This window comes from Strongylocentrotus purpuratus, unplaced genomic scaffold (assembly GCF_000002235.5).
Source record: "Strongylocentrotus purpuratus isolate Spur 01 unplaced genomic scaffold, Spur_5.0 spur5_scaffold_11, whole genome shotgun sequence".
In the NCBI taxonomy this organism is placed as follows: Eukaryota; Metazoa; Echinodermata; class Echinoidea; order Camarodonta; family Strongylocentrotidae; genus Strongylocentrotus; species Strongylocentrotus purpuratus.
Window position 1 is genome coordinate 26,689,284 of NW_022145596.1, and position 24,316 is coordinate 26,713,599.

The following is a 24,316-nucleotide window of genomic DNA, read 5'->3' on the forward strand; positions in this document are numbered from 1 at the left end:
AAGGAGACGGTACAGCGAAAGGTCAAAAAGACAAAAAAGTGAAGAAAAAAAATGTTGGAGACGCCCGGACGCAAACCAGGCGTCTCGAGGTCGTAAGTCAAGTGCGTAAAATACCGATATACCAAAACATTTCCCATAGCGATTACACGTGAACGGAAAATGGAATTCTCACATCCCACATTGCAAGTGAAATACGAGCATGATCCCGGCATCTGATCGAAAAATAGCTTATTGTCTCAGCTACAACGTACTCGAAGCTCAGCGAAAACAAAGCTAAAACGACGGAGATATTGCTCGCGAAAGACGGGAATGTAGAATCGAGTTTTGAGAAAAAGTCATGTCCAATAGAGAATACACGCAAAATGTGAAAAATTGACATGCCTCCTTTAATCGCAAAAATACGCCGTGATGCCTTTGTCAAAATGAAAATTCGTGGCAACTATATTTGTAGAAAATTATCTCAGCTAAAACATATCAAAGTTTGGAAGAAAATCGATCAATATTAACAGAGATACAATCAATTTTCCGTAAATATGCTGACGTCATAATATGCAAAATGAAATTTTGAGTTCGGAGGCCATTATGATGACGTCATGAGTTAATTGAGGGTCAAATGAGACATGAAATCATATCTCCGATCCATACTCTATCAAAATGTGACAAAAAAATTGGGGTCACCTTGCATCCTAAAGAGCTACAATGGTTTTGTATAGGCATGTTTTTGCCCATATATGCTATGTATTACAAGAGCTCGCGCGCACGGACATGTATCTTAAATGGACGCTCATTCCGTTATTAATGGTCAGAAAAGGATGAACAAGGTATCAAAATGCTTGGAAAAATGTGTCAAATATGATGACAGAAAAAATTTAGCGATTCTATGTTGAAAAATGCCAGAACACGCGAAAAATGTGCGTGTGCGCGTTTATCGGGGAAATGCTTAAAATGGCCTGAAACGTATGCAAAATGAATTTGAGACGATTTCGAGCATTTTGAAATTTTGCGCGCGCGTTTTTTGACCTGAAATTGACCGGACGGATATTGACCTTAATCATGATAAATATGAATGAGAAATGACTTTCTGTTATGAAGATATGATCATGAGTTGAAAGTAAAAAAAAATGGCGCCTGGATGATGTCATGAAGACTTGATGACCTTGAAAATGTTCCTGTCACGTCTCATGACAAGGACCTATGACTGTGCCAAAATTGAAAGAAATTGACCTAACAGATCTTGAGTTATCCGACACACAAAAAAGTGCGGAGAAATAAAAAGAAAGAAAGAAAATTCTGACGAAAACAATAGGTGATCTGTCGTAGACGACAGACCACCTTATGAGGTACAGAGCCTTTATGAAAGGACGGTGCATCTTGCATGGTATTCAGCTTATGGAGTGAAAAAGTAATGCAATAATGAGAATCATTTTTCTCTATGTGAAAGAACAGCTGCATTCATTTCTAATCATTTTTCTTTCTTTCACCTCTCGCAAATAGTCACTCAGTGCAGTATTGTAGACTTCCAGTGTACGTACGTAAAACAAACATTCTTTCTTTCACCTCTCGCAAATAGTCAGTCAGTGCAGTATTGTAGACTTCCAGTGTACGTAAAACAAACATTCTTTCTTTCACCTCTCGCAAATAGTCAGTGCAGTATTGTAGACTTCCAGTGTACGTAAAACAAACATTCTTTCTTTCACCTCTCGCAAATAGTCAGTCAGTGCAGTATTGTAGACTTCCAGTGTACGTACGTAAAACAAACACGAAGTACATTTTTACATTTTTATCTGTAAGAGCTAAAGGACATTTGTATGATGGACAGGATGTAAATTACCTGAGTGGAGAGCGGCAAATGTAGATTAATGTTTTGGCTAGAGGTCATTGATTCGGTGGCAGAGACTCGAGTCAAACCCCATATTATGAGCTTCATTAGTCCGGTGATTCATTCACTACTACTAATAATAATATTCCGCTATAATATAGCGCTTAATACAAAATGCTCTAAGCGCTTTACATTACCCCGGTCATTGTGCACACAGTCTCCACTCCCTGGGGAGCATTCCAGCCAGGCGTTACTTGACGCTCAAAAACTGTTTGACCAACAATGACTACATCACGACACATCAAAGTACTATCTTTCAATATAACTTGAATCGTACTATAAACATGTATTTGGCTAATGAAGGTTTATATTTTCGAATAAGACGGGATGAATAAATCATAGGCAAGATGATTATCATACTCACGGGATAAAATCATATGGTCCAACCTTGAAATTCACCTGAGCCCGCAGATTTCCTCTGAATGTAACACCAGATAACTGAGGAAAATACAATTATAATCATGATAAAACACTTGGTGACGTAGTAGTCTAAATATTAGTCATAACTCTTAAGGTATACCACTAATTCATTGTTATCATTGATGTCCAATATGCGAAAATAATTTGATTGATTTTAAAAACGATTATATTTTATGTATTTTAAATTATTATTTAGTAATAGGTTCAACGGTAATATATAGCAATTCAATTTTGTATACCACGTGGTCTCATTGAGTGCGATTACATGGGGGCGGATCAAGCCGACAAGAGGGGGGGGGGGCAAATTTTGAGAAAAATTTAGCACCGATTCATTCAGCCGGTGAATACGCAGGAGAGGGGTGATGAAAAGGAGAACCATTAATTATTTTTGGTGTGAGCGAAAATGTTATTATTATTATAATTTTTTTGTGGGGGTGGGGGGGGGGGGGGCCCGCTTTTGTTTTTTGTTTTAAAAAGGTTAAATTTACGTTTTAATTCTATTTTTTAAAACAGTTTTGGGGCTGGGGGGGGGGCAGGCCGAAAAAATCGCCACATGGATCCGCGCCTGACAGTCTCTATTGTGCAAGACATCGAATATGTACACTGTTGGTCATAATGGTGGAATAATTATTTTCACCTCAATTTATTGAATGATTTTGATTTTGTCCCGAGACCCAACATATCTTCTATGTGGGCATGCCTTGAACCATAATGCATGGCCATACAGAGGATTTTTTCCTGTTGGGGACTGGGGGAAAATGCAATGAATTATTGAAATGTTATTGCATTTTCTTTGTTATTTTGTTTTTGTCGGGGTGTCGACGTACCCTAGCGCCCGCTGCGTACAGTCATGATTCATTGGCTAAGCAATGGCCTCGTTACTGTGAGCCCCCAGGATCAAAACCGTGTCGATGTGCTATATTAGTGCCCTTTTATGAAGCATTAATCCCCATTACTGTCAGTTATGACTTAAGGACGTAGGTCCCCTAGTTGATTAGCATAGTAGCACACATATGCTTTAGCAGTCACGCAAAACAAACACTCCCTAATTGTCATTCAATAAAATCTGAGAATGTATACTATTATCTAGATCTATTAGGAATAAATCATTGTCAAAATCATTCAATAAATTGGGGTAAAAATAATTATTCCACCATTATGACCAACAGTGTATTAAAATCAACATAAACATATGAGAAAGCGAAAGGGTATACGAAGAACAGAATGATGGAATCCGATCGAGATGGAGAGTAACAATAATAACAGATATATCAAACAGAATAATAAATATCTAATATTTTCTAAGGACGGACAAAGAACAATTAACATTTTAAAAGGCGCAGAAGAAGTAATGATGAAGAAAAAAAATAAAGAAGGAGAAGACGAGGAAAGCTGATGAAGAACAACAAGGACTTATTAGAACATGAAGAAAAAGGAGAACATAAATAAAAGGAAAATTAAGCGGACTTTTTACCGGTTCAATTTCAGCCTCTACTCCATGAACATTGAAGTCAGGTGTCATGCCAATGACGTCATCAAAAAGTCTATCATCCCCAAAGAGAAAATGTGGTGATGACAGATAAATAGGTGCTTCTGTTTACGAAATATTCAAGACAGAAAAAACAAACTGTTTTGTTTAAATTTTGAAACATAATACATTTTGGATGTTCAGCAGGTGAATTAATTTGTCTGCATTTAATTCGTCCATTTCGCGGCATTCTTGCGAATTTGGACACCTATAATCGCATATATAAGAAATATATTTGTTGTCTTAATGTAAAAGTAGAGCAAGCGGTCTGTTAGGAAGGGGAGACAAAATTTAATGATATTAGAGGATTATTTTTATTGCGGTATCTAAACAATTTTACGAGCCTGACTTGTCCGTACGCTGGGGATACAATCAGTATTGCCCAGGGTCGTTAGGCTCACCACGTTTTTGGTTTGGGTCGGGGGAGAAGTGGGGGGGGGGGGGGGGGGGGGGAGAGTGTGCATGATCCTGTCCGTAAGGCCCCCCCCCCAACAAAAAACAAAAAACAACAAAAATCATTTGGTTGTCCTCGACTGCCCGCTCGTCATCTTCGGGCCTCTCATATTTTTTGTAATATTTTTTTTTAATTGTTTATATTATTTATTTATTATTATTATTATTATTATTTTTTTTTTTTTTATTTTTTTTTTTTTTTTTTTGGGGGGGGGGGGGGGGGGAGAGCATTCTTAAATGCCAAATATACCATTTTATGCATTTTGCAAGGATCAAAATGCGTCCCGTTGCCAGTTTGGCCTTTTCAGTACGCAATTCTGTATTTATTAAACTTGCCATTTTTATTTTTCTATGTCAAGATGCCGTTCATTCAATTAGGTTCTGAGCATTTTTAAACTCATTTTAAAGCCTATCTGTACTAGTTTACAGGAAGGATTAGACCACCCTGCAAGGTCACTGGACAGGTGGTTATCTCATCAAATCAGCTCTCAGTTAACATAAGATAAATAGGAACATGGGGCCAAAGGTCACCGATTAGGTGTTGTTTGCTATATAGAGGGTGCAAGTAGCTATAAGTAGTACAGTGGGGATTTAAAAGGTGCTGTCTTTCGAAGCCAAAAATACTTTCTGTGTTGGTCTTGATTTGATTTGATTTGATTTATTGGTTTCTGCATCTGTTTTCTTTTTTTCATCCTACATTTTCATGAACATAATATGGTTTGATACAATATTTTAAGTGTATATAATTCATTAAACTAGTCTTTTACCATATTAAAGTGTTTTATAGACTTTGTTTGTTTAAATGCTTGACATCCCAATGAATTTTTATTTCTTTATGAAAAAATATTAATACAAAAAAATAAAAGAATAAAAATGGGGGGGGGGGGAGGACAATTTTTTTTTTAAAAGACACACAAAAATGAAGAAAAAAAAAATAATAAAAATCCGCCCACCCACCCGCCCCTACTCCAGAAAAGCAATCGAGGACAACCAATTTTTTTTTTTTGGCCTAAGCTGAGATTGCCTGGCTAATGCCGGATGTAACGCTCAGGATTTCAGACGGGAAGTCACCTTCGCTCACCCGTGTCTCTTGTCTGTGCAAAACCAGCAAGAGAAGGAGCCCCATTCGCTTGGCCAGGCGAATAGAAGAATTGTTAAATTATACGGCTAGTCAAAAGATATTACTTTGTCGCCCGGCCGGATCACTCTCGACATATAATGCTCTAAGTAATGATTTGCATTCATTGTTGTTGTTATGTTTCATTATAATTACTTTGCTGACTAGTTCGATTGATAAAGAGTTTATCATGGTAATCAGCTCTCTATAAAGACCACGTCAATCGCACATAAAAATTATTGGAAGGGAGCTTTATGCCCTAGTTACGATAACTTTTTCTCTATCCCTGGCGTTCCAGAGATTGCATTATCTCAACTTGTAAAACATTGTTTTCCCCTGAATTATTATTTTTTTAATTTATTGCCAGATACAAATGAATAAAATAAATATACACAAAATCAAAAACAACAAACAATACTAATAATACTAAAACAAAAAATAATCATAATAATTAAATGATAAAATCACGAATCGGTCAAGTAAAGAATCCGGTAAGCAGTAGCGAAATAAAGCAATGATACTGAAACAGTAAAGGGAAGAAATTATAATGAAATAGGAAGGAACAGCAGTATTGATACTTATATAGCTACTCTGGGCAAATGAGGCCACATATTATTAATTTTTACTTACGAAAATAGCATTCACTGACATTGATCAATCCTGTAGGGGGGCAGGTGGTCTGATCAGGGGTGCAGAAATCGATGTTAGTGGGGTAGATGCTGGCATTGGCATACAGGTACTCTGGTGCACTAAAGTAATACAACCATATACCACGAAACTCCCGGTATCCCTTAAACACCAACAAGCCAGATCTGCAAATTATTCAAACAAAATTTTGCTTAAATATTTAAATAACAGCTCAAAGAAAATCAGTTATTCCGCGAAACCACACTCCCACACCACCTCCTCTATTTATCTTTTCATTGAGAGAGCTCGTATGGGTTACAATTGTATCACAGCATCACATAGTTTGTATAATGGGTTTGTACTCGTTTATGATGCAGCTTCTGTACAATTTGAGGAATGTAATATCAAATGCTTGTCATGAACGCTAAACTTGGACAGTGATTCATGAACATTTTTTTCTTTTAATGCAGAGAAGTTTTCCACTCTAAGGGGGGGGGCAGGCCGAAAAAATCGCCACATGGATCCGCGCCTGACAGTCTCTATTGTGCAAGACATCGAATATGTACACTGTTGGTCATAATGGTGGAATAATTATTTTCACCTCAATTTATTGAATGATTTTGATTTTGTCCCGAGACCCAACATATCTTCTATGTGGGCATGCCTTGAACCATAATGCATGGCCATACAGAGGATTTTTCCTGTTGGGGACTGGGGGAAAATGCAATGAATTATTGAAATGTTATTGCATTTTCTTTGTTATTTTGTTTTTGTCGGGGTGTCGACGTACCCTAGCGCCCGCTGCGTACAGTCATGATTCATGGCTAAGCAATGGCCTCGTTACTGTGAGCCCCCAGGATCAAAACCGTGTCGATGTGCTATATTAGTGCCCTTTTATGAAGCATTAATCCCCATTACTGTCAGTTATGACTTAAGGACGTAGGTCCCCTAGTTGATTAGCATAGTAGCACACATATGCTTTAGCAGTCACGCAAAACAAACACTCCCTAATTGTCATTCAATAAAATCTGAGAATGTATACTATTATCTAGATCTATTAGGAATAAATCATTGTCAAAATCATTCAATAAATTGGGGTAAAAATAATTATTCCACCATTATGACCAACAGTGTATTAAAATCAACATAAACATATGAGAAAGCGAAAGGGTATACGAAGAACAGAATGATGGAATCCGATCGAGATGGAGAGTAACAATAATAACAGATATATCAAACAGAATAATAAATATCTAATATTTTCTAAGGACGGACAAAGAACAATTAACATTTTAAAAGGCGCAGAAGAAGTAATGATGAAGAAAAAAAATAAAGAAGGAGAAGACGAGGAAAGCTGATGAAGAACAACAAGGACTTATTAGAACATGAAGAAAAAGGAGAACATAAATAAAAGGAAAATTAAGCGGACTTTTTACCGGTTCAATTTCAGCCTCTACTCCATGAACATTGAAGTCAGGTGTCATGCCAATGACGTCATCAAAAAGTCTATCATCCCCAAAGAGAAAATGTGGTGATGACAGATAAATAGGTGCTTCTGTTTACGAAATATTCAAGACAGAAAAAACAAACTGTTTTGTTTAAATTTTGAAACATAATACATTTTGGATGTTCAGCAGGTGAATTAATTTGTCTGCATTTAATTCGTCCATTTCGCGGCATTCTTGCGAATTTGGACACCTATAATCGCATATATAAGAAATATATTTGTTGTCTTAATGTAAAAGTAGAGCAAGCGGTCTGTTAGGAAGGGGAGAAAAATTTAATGATATTAGAGGATTATTTTTATTGCGGTATCTAAACAATTTTACGAGCCTGACTTGTCCGTACGCTGGGGATACAATCAGTATTGCCCAGGGTCGTTAGGCTCACCACGTTTTTGGTTTGGGTCGGGGGAGAAGTGGGGGGGGGGGGGGGGGGGGGGGGGAGAGTGTGCATGATCCTGTCCGTAAGGCCCCCCCCCAACAAAAAACAAAAAACAACAAAAATCATTTGGTTGTCCTCGACTGCCCGCTCGTCATCTTCGGGCCTCTCATATTTTTTGTAATATTTTTTTTTAATTGTTTTATTTATTTATTTATTTATTATTATTATTATTATTTTTTTTTTATTTATTTATTTATTTTTTTTTTTGGGGGGGGGGGGGGGGAGAGCATTCTTAAATGCCAAATATACCATTTTATGCATTTTGCAAGGATCAAAATGCGTCCCGTTGCCAGTTTGGCCTTTTCAGTACGCAATTCTGTATTTATTAAACTTGCCATTTTTATTTTTCTATGTCAAGATGCCGTTCATTCAATTTAGGTTCTGAGCATTTTTAAACTCATTTTAAAGCCTATCTGTACTAGTTTACAGGAAGGATTAGACCACCCTGCAAGGTCACTGGACAGGTGGTTATCTCATCAAATCAGCTCTCAGTTAACATAAGATAAATAGGAACATGGGGCCAAAGGTCACCGATTAGGTGTTGTTTGCTATATAGAGGGTGCAAGTAGCTATAAGTAGTACAGTGGGGATTTAAAAGGTGCTGTCTTTCGAAGCCAAAAATACTTTCTGTGTTGGTCTTGATTTGATTTGATTTGATTTATTGGTTTCTGCATCTGTTTTCTTTTTTTCATCCTACATTTTCATGAACATAATATGGTTTGATACAATATTTTAAGTGTATATAATTCATTAAACTAGTCTTTTACCATATTAAAGTGTTTTATAGACTTTGTTTGTTTAAATGCTTGACATCCCAATGAATTTTTATTTCTTTATGAAAAAATATTAATACAAAAAAATAAAAGAATAAAAATGGGGGGGGGGGGGAGGACAATTTTTTTTTAAAAGACACACAAAAATGAAGAAAAAAAAAATAATAAAAATCCGCCCACCCACCCGCCCCTACTCCAGAAAAGCAATCGAGGACAACCAATTTTTTTTTTTGTTGGCCTAAGCTGAGATTGCCTGGCTAATGCCGGATGTAACGCTCAGGATTTCAGACGGGAAGTCACCTTCGCTCACCCGTGTCTCTTGTCTGTGCAAAACCAGCAAGAGAAGGAGCCCCATTCGCTTGGCCAGGCGAATAGAAGAATTGTTAAATTATACGGCTAGTCAAAAGATATTACTTTGTCGCCCGGCCGGATCACTCTCGACATATAATGCTCTAAGTAATGATTTGCATTCATTGTTGTTTGTTATGTTTTCATTATAATTACTTTGCTGACTAGTTCGATTGATAAAGAGTTTATCATGGTAATCAGCTCTCTATAAAGACCACGTCAATCGCACATAAAAATTATTGGAAGGGAGCTTTATGCCCTAGTTACGATAACTTTTTTCTCTATCCCTGGCGTTCCAGAGATTGCATTATCTCAACTTGTAAAACATTTGTTTTCCCCTGAATTATTATTTTTTTTAATTTATTGCCAGATACAAATGAATAAAATAAATATACACAAAATCAAAAACAACAAACAATACTAATAATACTAAAACAAAAAATAATCATAATAATTAAATGATAAAATCACGAATCAGTCAAGTAAAGAATCCGGTAAGCAGTAGCGAAATAAAGCAATGATACTGAAACAGTAAAGGGAAGAAATTATAATGAAATAGGAAGGAACAGCAGTATTGATACTTATATAGCTACTCTGGGCAAATGAGGCCACATATTATTAATTTTTACTTACGAAAATAGCATTCACTGACATTGATCAATCCTGTAGGGGGGCAGGTGGTCTGATCAGGGGTGCAGAAATCGATGTTAGTGGGGTAGATGCTGGCATTGGCATACAGGTACTCTGGTGCACTAAAGTAATACAACCATATACCACGAAACTCCCGGTATCCCTTAAACACCAACAAGCCAGATCTGCAAATTATTCAAACAAAATTTTGCTTAAATATTTAAATAACAGCTCAAAGAAAATCAGTTATTCCGCGAAACCACACTCCCACACCACCTCCTCTATTTATCTTTTCATTGAGAGAGCTCGTACGGGTTACAATTGTATCACAGCATCACATAGTTTGTATAATGGGTTTGTACTCGTTTATGATGCAGCTTCTGTACAATTTGAGGAATGTAATATCAAATGCTTGTCATGAACGCTAAACTTGGACAGTGATTCATGAACATTTTTTTCTTTTAATGCAGAGAAGTTAAAATCCACTCTAAGAATCACCTTGTTTTCCACTCCATAAGTTAACTAGGTGGAATCCATCCCAAAGTAGTGGTTAACATATCTTTTGGGAGTGGATTCCACTAATATGAGCGTGAATTTCCACTCAAAAACAAAGGGATCCCTAATTAATCAAGACAAAATCACAAAAGCTGATTTCCATTCCCTAGGGAGTTGTTAGACTTACCGACACACATAGGTAGAGTAAACATACACCTCTTCATCTTTGTCTACGAATGGATGCATTATCGTCCCATCTGAAATGTGGAGAAAAAATAATAGTCTATAATAATATTTGACAACTACTATATTTATCTAGGCGGAGACGCCCATATGGAAACGTTGTATCATCCGCTCAATCTGACTTGCGTGCATAGAACAAATAAGCATTTTTCCATGAAAAAGTGAAGTTTTCTAAAATGTGCGTCTCTTTCCAGCATTGGGGCGCCCGGAATTCACTCGGGTAACATTTCATAAAGTATAATATAGAAAGACCATATGCAAATTTTCTGTACTTTTGTTGGAAAAAATACATTTATCCAGCACAAAGCCGTCTCTTTTTGCGTTAGAGAAGAGCAAATAGCGAGTTTCAATCACACTTTGGCCGCTCTCGCATGCTCTCACTCGTTTCACTGTGGTCAAGCGACTTTGGGGCGAGCGGTTAATGAAAATACTAATCGTTAGCTTTCTTCTGGTATTAAACATGTTTTGATTGACTGTATAATTTTGTCGGAATAAAGGAAACAAAAAGGCTCGACCAATAACTTATCAGTGTCTGAGTTGACCTTTTGACCTTGAATTCCCTGATGCAAGCGCACTAATGACGTCATCTTCGCCAAATCGGCGTCTTTTATCGTAAAATGCGACACTTTCACAATGTTTATACATCTTTTTTTTAACTATTAGTAAGATTTAACATATTTTTTCTGATATCACTGAAGTTTTGGGTTTTATTTAATGAGTATTTTTAAAATAAGAGCCATTTTACTGTTTTAATTTACTGGATCGTACCATAAAGTCGCAGGGTAGAAAGATGCATTTTCCAACAGCGCCAAATTTAATTGATGTTCCGACATTCTGTTAAATGGGTTCGTGTTGTTAAGAATCTACTGCTTTCTGCTCCAACAAACGTCCACATGCGGAGTCGTTTATCAACTAAATTATTCAAATTTATGGATGCTCCTTAGCTACCCATGTGTTTGTGTTGCTGTTGAAGCATTTCATTCACCTGCTATCATTCTTTTGTACTCCAATTGCCAGGACACAAAATTCATTTTGGTTTTATAGTTTCATCGGAGTCGTTTATCAACTATATGTATTCAAATTTATGAATGCTTCCTCCCCAGGTGTTTGTGGTGTTTATGCATTTCATTCACCTGTTATTATTCTTTTTACTCCAATTATTGTTAGAATACAAAATGCAATTTGGTTTTATAGTTTCATGCAATAAGTAAGTCAATAAAAGAGTATGTTCTGCACAATAAAAACAATGTGTGTCCCTATTGTACAATGTAATGAGTCCCCTCATTTTGTAATAGTTAATTTACCCATTCACATAATGGAACTACCTGCCCGATGAAGCCAGTGGCCTGTGACCCCTGAGTACTCAACAGTCAGCACCGTGTGGGAGTCAGTTTGTGATCAAATTCTTTTATGAGACAAATACAAGCAAACGTTTCCATATGACGGGTACCTGAAGGTGTTGTGGCCGGTCTTGTGGGTATGTCATCGGACTATGGATCGCAAGGTATGCAGTTCGAATCACTGATATGGCACTAGTTGGCAAAACATTGGTGTCCATTTACCACTCTCCACCCACTTGAAATAAATGGGTACCCGGAAAGATAAATTCCTTGAATGCCAGGGCAGGGCGCCTTTCAGGGTAATTCGGTTAAAACCGGGGTAATAGTAGTAAAGCGCACAGAGAAATTAGTATAAAGCGCTGTATGAATGTAATGATTATTATCATAATCATAATTATAATATTTCTTCCTCTTTATTTCTTCTTTTTCCTCTTCTTTTATTATTACCATCATTATTATTGTTTGTATTATTATTATTATTACTACTGTTGTCGTCATTCTTGTTTGATTTTTAAAAATTATTATCGATATTATCACCATTAATTTTGGGGGTGTTTTTAAGGGTATGTTGGTTGCATCCTCTTTTGAAAGTAAACAGACAAGAGTCTATGAAAAATCGGGTGTATCGGATAATAGTGTAATTGGCAAAGTATGAAAAAGAACCGCGAAATGTTCGAAAGGCAAACTCTTATTTCATTGTTCCTTATCAAGCCTAATTAGTAGAACTATATGTTTCTCATTGGTTGATTATTATTATTTTAATAATTAACACTATTTTCAGTACCACTGTCACCAATATTACTGACCTGTTCCATTCAAGGCATTGGCGTAGTCTGTAGTCCACCAAGGTAGTAACTTCTCCCTGTTCCACATATCCATTTGATTGAGCATCATAAGATCATCTTCACCGGTATACACCGACCAAAAGCCATCATCACTGTTGTTATACTGATAGAGGAAGATAGAATATATAGTGGTATCAATTAAGATGGGATTTTAAGAATTACAGAAAGGGAGTAAGAAAGGGAGACAGATGGAGGGGGGCACCATTAAGCGCCGACTAAATACCATCACTTGTTCTCAAAAGAAGATCATGAAGGAGAAAATTAGAGCTAGTTATTATTAACTATTACCAACAGAACCCAATTTGTCTCTATTAATGATTGTAACACAAGTATTTGATCAATAACTTGTAAGGTACCACAAGGCTCTCTTGGGCCCGCTTCTTTTTATTATCTATATAAAAGATTTCATAAATTCATTCATGGTTCTTTCGTTCCTACACTTTGCAGACGACTCAAGCATTTTTTGCTCACATCCCGATCCTATAGAATTCTTCTTGATTTTTGAATTGCTTTTTGTAGTTGAATTGATACAAGCAAACAAATTATCCCTGAATCTGAAAAAAACTAATTATATGATTTTCAGCAATACACTATGTCAGCTACCAGTTTTGGTTAATGGATTACCCTTAACCCAGATAAACTCCACTCAATTTCTTAGTCTTTTTATTGATTGAAAACTCAAATTGATCATTTATGCTAACTGTTGTCTAGGAACGTAGGTGTAATAAATACTAAAGTTGAAATCTTTTTTTGCATCTCATGTCTTAAAAATATTATATTCAACTCTGTCGCTACCGGATCTAAATTTCGGGGTGCTAGCGTTGGGAAATTGTTCAATAACAAAGATCAATTTTTATGATCCAAAAGAGAGCAATAAGAATAATAAATCTGGCAGATTTCCAGGCCCACACAAAATTTTATTTCTTGCAAATCGTTTTCTGAAAGTCCCTGATTTATACATTTATTTCCTCTGAATTTTCATGTATCAGCTAAGCAAGGATAATTTGCCCAATATATTCCCTCCTATGTTCGCTTTGAACAGCGTTATTTACTCCTATCCCAAAAGACAAATAGACCATTTCAATCTCCCCCCAATCCGGACAGTTTTTGCCCCCAAAACAATCATGTATACCGGTCCCTCTTTTTGGAATGGTTTGGATTCGGAGGTTAAGAAAGCACCATCGTTAAATTGCTTTAAAGATACTATGTCCCTTTTGCAGCCAACATCAAATTCTGTAGAACTGTGCAGGAATTATGAATATGTCATGTATGCTCTATCTGTGAAATTTAAACGTTAGCAGCGTCCCAATATTCAAATTATGCAAGGAAACCCGTTTACTTTCTAGACTTCACTGTCAGACACCATTGAGTGACTGACTGACCCTTTTTCATCTTTGGTAATAACATACATAAAATGAGCTGTAAAGGGTACATAATCATTTGTCTACATCAATAACCCACTTCTTGTCATGGCCGAAAATACACTGATTAAATCTTTGTGCAGCATGAAACGAACGACCATTCGGTACAATGGTCTGAAAAATCAGACTATTACTTACTATTATTACTAAGTCGATGTGAAAAATAATAGTCGTTATTTTCCCACTTAAAGACATTTTCAAGCCCCCCCCCCCTTTCTCTAGGGAAGTTCTAAATTAGTATTGTCTTTCAAATACCGTTGGAATTTAACCTTTTCATTTTTTTGGCCTGCAAATGGGACATAGTACCTTTAAATGCAAACTTCGAATTTTTCTTTTAAATTCTTACATCTAATACAATTGTTTGCCGTCCCCACAGTACTTTTTTCTGCAATGCTAATCTTAATTGTTCATTAATGATGCATATTAAACTAATCACTTTGTGCTATGCTTACTAAATTGCACGGATGACTACGCATTTTAACCGGGTGACTCTGGGTATTGGTGCTGATGCATTATTTTGTATACAAATGTCCCTTTTTGTGTGTTGTAAGTTCTCTCCTCTAAATTACGTCTTTCTCTACTGCTACTGTTTTTCATCTACATTACTTATTTTTCCAGGAACCTATATTATACAAGCACTGCTTTTTAATAGGTTCCTCACATTCTACTTAATCTATTATATGAATTGAGAATCATTGAGATGTGCTCATTTATCCTACAATTGAATTGTATAATTTTTATTATATATATGTATGTCTATATTTTCTGTAAAATGTGGAACAGTAAAACTTGAAACTTGACATAACTGAAACTGGTTGGAGAATGAGAGAGTGAGAGAGAAAGGGGGAGGCAAACACACTGAATGAACCAAAGTGCCATCATCACTTTTGGGGGAAGTGGGGGGGGGGTGCACCGTTAAGCGCCGACCAAACACCATCACTTGTACGGAAAAGAAGATCAGGAGATACGAGCATGAGTATTAGTTAAATATATAACTGAAACTGGTTGGAGAATGAAGAGAGGGAGAGAGAGAGAGAGGGGGGGGGGAGGCAGACACCTGAATCAACCAAAATACCATCATCACTTTTGTCGGGTCTGAGAAAGAGCAGGGTAGAGTTAGAGAGATAAATTAGTAATTAGTATTAGTAATATTTTATTTTGTTGCTTTTAAGCTATTGACCATGTTGAAAATTAAACTGAATTATACAGTACCACCTGTGCGCCTAGAAACGCCTGTATTAAGCGCCTCATTAATGTAGTTATTATTAGGTGGTCTGTCGATGACAGATCACCTATTGATTTTGTTAGAATTTTCTTTATTCTTTATTTATTAGGTGGTCTGTCGATGACAGATCACCTATTGATTTCGTTAGAATTTTCTTTCTTTATTTCTTTATTCTTTATTCTTTATTAGGTGGTCTGTCTATGAGAGATCACCTATTGATTTCGTTAGAATTTTCTTTCTTTCTTTATTTATTTATTCTTTATCAGGTGGGCTGTATAACGTACAGACCACCTTATAATTTCGTTAGAATTGCCTTTATTTATTTATATCTTTTTCTTATTTCTAACCACTTTTTTGTAAGCACGATTACTTGAAAATGGCTCAATCAAATGCCTTCAAATTTAGCACACATATGTATAGGCATATGTACAAAGTACAATACCGTTTTCAACATTGACCTTGACTGATGACGTCATTTAGGCGCCATTTTGTAAAATTTTCGGAAAATCAACTCATGATCATATCTTCATAACCAAAAGCTATTTCTCATTCATATTCATCATGATCAAGGTCAATATCCGTCCGGTCAATTTCAGGTCAAATAACGCGAGCGTGCGCGTACGTCCGCGCGTCTCAAAATCATTTTGCAAACGTTTTAGGCCATTCTAAGCATTTTATAAAAAATCGCGCACACGCGCATGCGTGCGCGTTTTTGCGCGTAAAACTATTGCACAAGATAGAATCGCCATTTTTTTCTTTCATAATATTCCACATATTTTACAAAAAAATTGATACCATGTTTATCTCTTTATGACTATTAATGACGGAATGATCGACCGTTAAAGATAAATTTCCGTGCGCGCGAGCTCTTGTAATACAAAGCATATATGGGCAAAAACATGCCTATGCAAAATCCATTGTAGCTCTTTAGGATGCAAGGTGACCCTTATTTTGTTTCATATTTTGATGAAGTATGAATCGGACATATGATTTCATGTCTCATTTGACCTTCAATTAACTCATGACGTCATCATAATGGCCTCCGAACTCAAAATTTCAATTTGCATATTATGACGTCAGCATATTTTGGAAAATTGATTGTATCTTTGTAAAAATTGATCGATTTTCTTCAAAATTTTGATATGTTCTAGGTGAGACAGTTCTATACAAATCCAGTTGGCACAATTTTTCATTTTGACAAAGGCATCATGGCGTATTTTTGCGATTTAAGGAGGCATGTCAATTTTTCACATTTTGCGTGTATTCTCTATGGGACATGACTTTTTCTCAAAACTTGATTCTACATTCCGTCTTTCGCGAGCAATATCTACGTCGTTTTAGCTTCATTTACGCTGAACTTCGAGTATTTTATAGCTGAGACAAAAAGCTATCTCAAATGTACCCTTCATTTTGTCTCAATTTTTGTTGGATCAGCCCACCTATACTGTTCCAAACAAGTATTACAAATCTAGTTTATTTATTTATCAGGTGGGCTGTATAACGTACAGACCACCTTATAATTTCGTTAGAATTGCCTTTATTTATCAGGTGGGCTGTATAACGTACAGACCACCTTATAATTTCGTTAGAATTGCCTTTATCAGGTGGGCTGTATAACGTACAGACCACCTTATAATTTCGTTAGAATTGCCTTTATTTATTTATTTTTCTTACATCTAACTACTTTTTTGTAAGCACGATTACTTGAAAATGGCTCAATCAAATGCCTTCAAATTTGGCACACATATGTATAGGCATATGTACAAAGCACAATAATGTTTTCAACATTGACCTTTACTGATGACGTCATCTAGGCGCCATTTTGTAAAATTTTACGAAAAACAACTCATGATCATATCTTCATAACCAAAAGCTATTTCTCATTCATATTTATCATGATCAAGGTCAATATCCGTCCGGTCAATTTCAGGTCAAATAACACGCGCGTGCGCGTATGTCCGCGCGTCAATGCGCGTGCAAAATTTTTAAATGCTCAAAATCGTCTCAAAATCATTTTGCATACGTTTTAGGCCATTCTAAGCATTTTATAAAAAATCGCGCACACGCGTATGCGTGCGCGTTTTCGCGCGTTAAACTATTGCACAACATAGAATCGCCATTTTTTTTCTTTCATAATATTCCACATATATTTACAAACAAATTGATACCATGTTTGTGTCTTTATGACTATTAATAACGGAATGATCGACCGTTTAACAACAATTTCCGTGCGCGCGAGCTCTTGTAATACATAGCATATATGGGCAAAAACATGCCTATACAAAATCCATTGTAGCTCTTTAGGATGCAAGGTGACACCAATTTTGTTTCATATTTTAATAGAGTATGATTCGGAGATATTTTTTCATGTCTCATTTGACCCTCAATTAACTTCTGACGTCATCAAAATGGCCTCCGAACTCAAAATTCCAATTTGCATATTATGACGTCAGCATATTTTTGGAAAATTGATTGTATCTTTGTAAAAATTGATCGATTGTCTTCCAAATTTTGATATGTTCTAGCTGAGACAATTTTCTACAAATCTAGTTCTCACGAATTTTCATTTGATTTTTATTTGATACTTCCATTTGATAATTCCATTTTCCGTTTACGTGTAATCTCTAAGGGAAATGTTTTGGTACATCGGTAACGCACTTGATTTCCGACCTCGAGGTCCCTGGTTCGAGTCCGGGCGTCTCAAAAAAAAAAATTTCTTCACCTTTTTTTTCTTTTTGACCTTTCACTGTACCTTTTCCTTTGCTTATTAAAACACGTAGAATCACAAATAATGTTAAAAACAAATATATTTACTTTATTATTCCCCTATTATCACTTGATCCATTACTTTTTTAGTGTAGTCCCTATGGGAGATGACTTTTTCTCAAATCTGGATTCTTCATTCCTGTCTTTTGCGAGCAATATCGCCGTTATTTCCGCTTGGTTTTTGTTGATTTTGGAGTATGTTGTAGCTGAGACTATATGCTATCTAAATGTCTCCTCATTTTTTTTCAATCAGATGTCATCATGGTCTGTTGATGATGATCATCAACATCATCATGATCATGATCATCATCATCATCATCAACATCGTCATCACCATTACTATCAAGATCATCATCATGATGATCATCATGATGATCATCATTGTTTACATATCTATATAACTTCTCCCTTTTTCAATATAGTAAATATTATAATCTATTATAAGACTTGAAGACAGACCACCTTATTCGTCCTCGTGACAAATTAAATTCTAGTTGTTATTAATTTTAAATAAAACTGACACTCGTTTCAATAGAGGTAGGATGAAAATGACAGAGAGAAAGAAACAATCATCGGTATACACAAAAGAGATGTCCATCATATTAACTATTATTGTAATAAGAAAGAGTGAGATGGAATAAAGCGAAAAGGGATGATAAATAAACAAATGAAACTGGTAGGAGAGATGGGGGCAGACACCTGTTTCGACCAAAATACCATCATGACCAGTATTGTACTGAGAGAGAGAGAGCAGGATATACTTAGAGCGAGAAGGAGTACTGACAATAATTAATTGAAATTGGTAGACCAGTGTGGGATTAAAGAACGTGGAAAGAGAGAGAGGGGGAGAAAGAGGTAGAGAGAGGGCGCGAAATAGAGAGAGACAGAGAGAGAGAGAAAGGAAAAGTGGGAAGGGGCGAAGGGCAAAAAGGAGAAAGACAGGCAATCAGACAGAGAGATTGAAACAGTGAGAAAAACACAGGATGGGCAATGACAGATTGTGAAAAGAGAAACGGCGACTTCTAGACAATATGAACACAACGGAAACCGCTTACCCCCATTAGTATCCCAAAGTTGGTAAAAGGAATGACTTCTTTACCAAGAATCCTTTGGGCTAGTTCCAAATACTTGTCCGGATAGCCCCAGACGAAGCCATCCACTGACAGTTCTATGATGACATCTGCTTTGGAAAGCTCGTGAATGAGCTCCCAAGCCTTCTGCACCAAGTCCGGGGCGTTCTTGAGCCAGTGGGCAATAGTCTATGAGGTTAAGAGGAAATGTCATGAAATGAAAGGAACGCTGATGGTTCAAAACTTGACTACTAAAGAACTGTGACGTTTCTGAGTATTATGCATACTCGATAAGGGACTGAGTTTTTCATTGTGATTCGAGATAAGAATTTACTAAACAAAAATACCACCCCGAATTTAAAATTGAGTTCAGATAAGTGATGAGTTTTCATGGGACAAAATGTTCAACAACTTGGTTTTGGCTCCGTGGACCTTTTAACATCGAGTGAAAAACATGGAAGATGCCATTTCTACTCATCCAAAATCCACTGTGAAGGGGAGGATCTATGTTTTTGCAGGATGGAGAGGCACAGAAGTCAGTACCAAATTTTGACAAATCAAAAAGAGAGGAAAGGTCATCAAATTTTCAGGTTGCAATCTACACATAAAGATTTCGGACTAGCAAAAATAAAGACACATATGCCAAATTTATCAGATTATCAGGTGCCATTTGGATGGGAAATTGAGAAGGACTCGACTTGTAAGTACGTATTAGGAGTATGTCCTTCATTTGCCACAGTCATGTATCTTACTCACAAAGACAGGACCGTTGATTGCGGTGAAGGTGTCTGATTCGGGACCGACAGACATCTCCAGATCAAAGACAAAACTCTTCATGTTGAGGTAGCTTGCTGTCCGGTTATCGTAATGAGTTATGTTTACCTTCGGACGATACTCCCTGGTGTGTGGTTGAGAAATTAAAGAGTTTGATTTTATTTAGATTTTATTTGATAATTATAGAGATACATCGTCATCATAAAAGCTAAATATTATTATTATTATTACATATATCATTAATTGTATAATCACTTAAATGTATGAATGGAAAGCCATATGCTTGATTAAGAGTGTGAAAGAGATCGATGTCCAACAAGTAAATTTTGTTACCTAATTGTCAACATTTTCAGGGGAGTCGCCAGACCAATTTGAATGGGGTGTCAAAAAGTAAAAAGGAGGAAAATTGTGATATTTTTGAAAACTGATACCTTTTTTGATTTTCCTTAAAAAAAAAATCAATTGATGTATTGAGTTAGACATTTTGGTTAAAGGTAATACAAAGTTTTGGTATGGGGTCATGAATTTGGTTCAAATGAATATATTGGAAGCATATACGATCCTACAATATTTAGTGATCGTTGTCGCGGTCGAAATCGCCTCTAAAGTTATGAAATTGTAAATAATAAACACTTTATGTTGAATAGCTCCCTCTCAAGGTCAAGATATTAATTAAGCTATACAACAATGTTTATTGACTAAAATCAACCGATTAGCTATTCTTGTTCGGAAATTATATAGCACAACTACATATTCTGAGATTTTCATGGTCACAGCTACCATTGTACGGCCGTAGGAGCTATTTGAAATTTATCAAAATTCACCGGGAGCACCGGTAAATCTTTATATTTAATTTTTCTTGAAAGCAGAAAGGTTTTAGGGGCTAAAATTTCTGGTGTTTTTAATGCATCCACAGGGGTATCCAAATATATCAAAATTGTAAAGAATCCCTATCCACCCATTTTTCAAAATTTCCCAAAACTTTGTTATACCTTTAACCAGATAATAATCTTTAAAAATAAATACATGTACATAGGTCTCTTTATGATAACAAAAAAAGAATATGGTGCCTGAGAGAGAGAGGAAGGGAGAGACAAAAGTAGAGAAAGAGGGAAAGAAAGAGGAAGAGAAAGAGGGAAAGAGAGAGGAAGAGAAAGCTGGAGAGAAAGAGAGCGAGAGAGAAAGAGAGAGGGGGTGGGATAACGGTGATTATGTAGGCCTATATACATTCCTTTGTCCGAGGTTTACCCACCTGTAGGTATAAGGTCCCAGCTCTACTAGTCTGGCTGGTCCACCTTGTAAGTACTCCTCGGGGTTGGTGAGGTTCCAGAACCAGAACTGGAAATAAATTGGGATAGGGACCTCTTCCCATAGAGGGTAGGCCAGGGCGCTGGGGACAATGATTCCCTCCTGTTACATAGGAGTGAGAGAACGGTGGGGAGAGAGGGACAGCAGAAGAGAGAGTGACGGAGAGAGAGGGAGAGAGAGAGAGAGAGAGAGGGGGAGAGAGAGAGACGGTGAGAGACGATGAGAGAGAGAGAGAGAGAAAGAGAGAGAATTAGAGGGGATGGAGAAGGGAGGGAGCAGATAGAGACAGACAAAGAGAAATGGGCAGAGAAAGAGAAAGGGAGACAGAGAGAGAGAGGAGAAAGAAAAGGATGAAAGAAAAGGGGAAAAGAAAGAGGAAGATATGAAGGAGGTGAGTGAGGGATAAAGATTTTGGGATTACAACATCCTCACATATACAGGTATTTGTATTTAAAAAAAAAAAATATTTAGGTTTTATTTCTACATTAACTGCATATGAAAAGAATTTACAAAGTAAGGTATAGACAAGGTATCAAAATATGTACATAATATTTGATAGATACAACAGTAATAAAAACGATTTAATGGCAAGTCATTAAATACAAATGATGCTAAAAATAATCTGCAGTAATGAGGAGGAAACCTTGGAAGCATTATGCTTGTAATTAAGGTTCCCTTTACATAATACGTTCGTAACATAATTTATATTAAAAAAAAAAGGAACAAAAACGGGTGTGTGGTCTCTAATCATGATGACCTTAAACATTCTCATACCGAAGAAGAAGTTTATGTTTCAAGTGATATTTAAACGTAATTAAACTTGGCAGCTGTTTGAGCGATATGTCCAATGAGTTCCAGTACACCAGACCAGTATAAATCAAAGTTTTTTTTTTTTAGTAAGGTTCTCATTTTGTGAAAGTGAAAAAAGGAAGACTGTCGGGTTGGATAAGTTGTTGATTCTTTTTGAATGTCGACGAGATGGCATGAGGAAGTTCCTTAGAATTTAATCGAAACATAAAACAGCCTAAAAAGAAATTATACAAGTCATGAACTTTCAATATTTTATTTTCTAAAAATAAGCTATTAGTGTGGCTTAACCTATTAGTGTGGCAGATTATTCGTATGACGCGTTTTTGAAGTATCAATAATTTGTCCAACTGGTAATTAAACGAATTACCCCACGCAAGTATGCCATAGTTAAGATAAGGCAAGATAAGCGTTGAGTCCAAACTTTTCAAAATATATTAATAGGAAACGACATTTTTAATTTATTGATTATGCCAATGTTCCTTGATAGTGTTTTACTTAAATGTAAGTTGTGTTCTTTCCAAGAAAGTTTATTGTCAATGATAAAACCAAGGAATTTTTACGAATCAACTAAGTTTATAATTGTTTTATTAATGTAAACATTGCCAGGCAATCCCGAAATAGAGTTGCTGAAGAGCATACATTGAGTTTTATTTAAGTTCAAGGAAAGTTTGTTAGCACAGATCCACTCTTCAACAAGCTCCATTTCAAGATTTATAGTTTCAAGTAGTGAATTGGGGTTTTTATGTGAGAAAAACACTGAAGAATCATCAGCAAATAATATAAACGACAAAACATGTATAGCTGACAGGAAATGGTTGAGAGAGCATAATATTATGTCTGTTCGTCAACATTATAGCACGACCATTCACCACAGCTTATAACGTTAAATGGTATATATAGTGTCTTCAATCCTTTGTATCATCAAGTTTTTTACGTTACTATAAAAACAAAATAGCAAAGATTGATCATAGATCTAAAAAGAAAAAAAGACATTCCTTTCTACTGCGTCAAACCCGTTCTATAAAGTTGCTAGAGTAACTTCTTATTTAATAAAATAGGGCAGCTTGTTTTGTAACTTACCTGTTCCAAGACTTTTAAAATGACGACATCTGTGACGGGAATGAGAACGATTCCGATACTGGCCATGATCGCACCGGTCACACCCCAACAAATCAACTTATTGGACGAAACCCTCGCCATCTTCAATATTATGACGTGCTTCCTCTGTGAAAAAAAAAAAAAAAAATCTGAAAAATATTGCATAAGCTGAAGCACGATATATGTTTCTTGGCCAATAACTATTATTAGCAATTACAGTAGGAGAAACGTCACAAAACGTGTGAGTGTCAAATCATTTTAGAATATCATCAAGTCCAATAGAAAACATAATAAAATCATAAAAGAAATTATTCAATAACTATATCATTCAGTGACACCTGTAAACACTGTTTCGAGAAAACAATGCAAGAAATTTGCAAGAAGTTTATTTGTTCACTTAGTTGAACAATACAGTTGTTCATCGTCTAGACACCCAACGAGACAAGATAAACTGCGGTAACTACGAAACAAAATAGAATACAGACACAATCATCATTGCTTACATAATTTGACAGAATAGAACACCCATCATGCATGGTACTTACTTCTTTAAATTTTGTACACGGTCTAAAATTCAATTTTTTTTATGACGATCAATATAACTCTCAAAATATAAAATATGAGTGGTCGACGGTTATGGTGAATTCTGAAGAGCGACTTCTTTTCCTCGTAATCGTGGTAATAGCACGTACATCATTGATACAGTTATGTCACCTGACTTCCATACACCCTAATTTGTTTTCATTTGGCCTTGTGATGCACTTAACAATTAGCAAACTTCTGTGATTACTGAAGCAAACAAATGCAAAGTCTTATAAGCAAATGGCGTTCAACTCTGTATTTACCGAGTCATCAAGGCGCTATTAGCATAAGTAAATCAACAATAGTATGAGACTTATCAAAATACTTGCCAGTGCTGACTAGCTATTTAGTTTTTATGAAACTCCTATTCTGACGGGTCATGTATCTATTGTTTGCTCACCGAGTGGAACTGATATGACTGCACCTGATTGTTCGTGATAAAAAATATTTTCATAGCAATTAGGACCATCACCATGACCGTAGTTTTACACGATTTGAATTATAAAAATTATCATAATCATCATTCAATTAATTATAATTAACAACAATTTAGAACCAGACGACTCCGTTTACTTCGATTCAGATTATTCAATTTCGTTTTATCAGCACTGGACATGTGG

The 24,316-nt window shown here is 36.0% G+C and overlaps 1 protein-coding gene and 1 long non-coding RNA gene across 2 annotated transcripts in view; both read right to left on the reverse strand.

Annotated features, from left to right (window-relative positions):
• LOC105441868 (lysosome membrane protein 2-like) overlaps window positions 1–21,205 on the reverse strand; it is a 31,713-nt gene extending 10,508 nt beyond the window's left edge. Inside the window, exons 1-8 of the mRNA XM_030981042.1 lie at window positions 21,151–21,205; window positions 19,881–20,022; window positions 19,110–19,313; window positions 12,604–12,745; window positions 10,402–10,471; window positions 9,723–9,904; window positions 7,461–7,579; window positions 2,244–2,317 (exon numbers count right to left, since the gene is read on the reverse strand). Coding sequence (XP_030836902.1) covers window positions 2,244–2,317; window positions 7,461–7,579; window positions 9,723–9,904; window positions 10,402–10,471; window positions 12,604–12,745; window positions 19,110–19,313; window positions 19,881–19,961 — 872 coding nt within the window. The 5' untranslated portion in view covers window positions 19,962–20,022; window positions 21,151–21,205. The remainder of the gene's footprint in view (window positions 1–2,243; window positions 2,318–7,460; window positions 7,580–9,722; window positions 9,905–10,401; window positions 10,472–12,603; window positions 12,746–19,109; window positions 19,314–19,880; window positions 20,023–21,150) is intronic.
• A 4-nt stretch (window positions 21,206–21,209) lies between these two features.
• Window positions 21,210–23,811, reverse strand: LOC115922314. Its single transcript, XR_004063420.1, has 3 exons — window positions 23,660–23,811; window positions 23,097–23,240; window positions 21,210–21,308 (listed from the first exon to the last, which is right to left on the reverse strand). It is a non-coding gene; the product is annotated as an uncharacterized LOC115922314 (long non-coding RNA).
• Window positions 23,812–24,316: the final 505 nt, after the last annotated feature.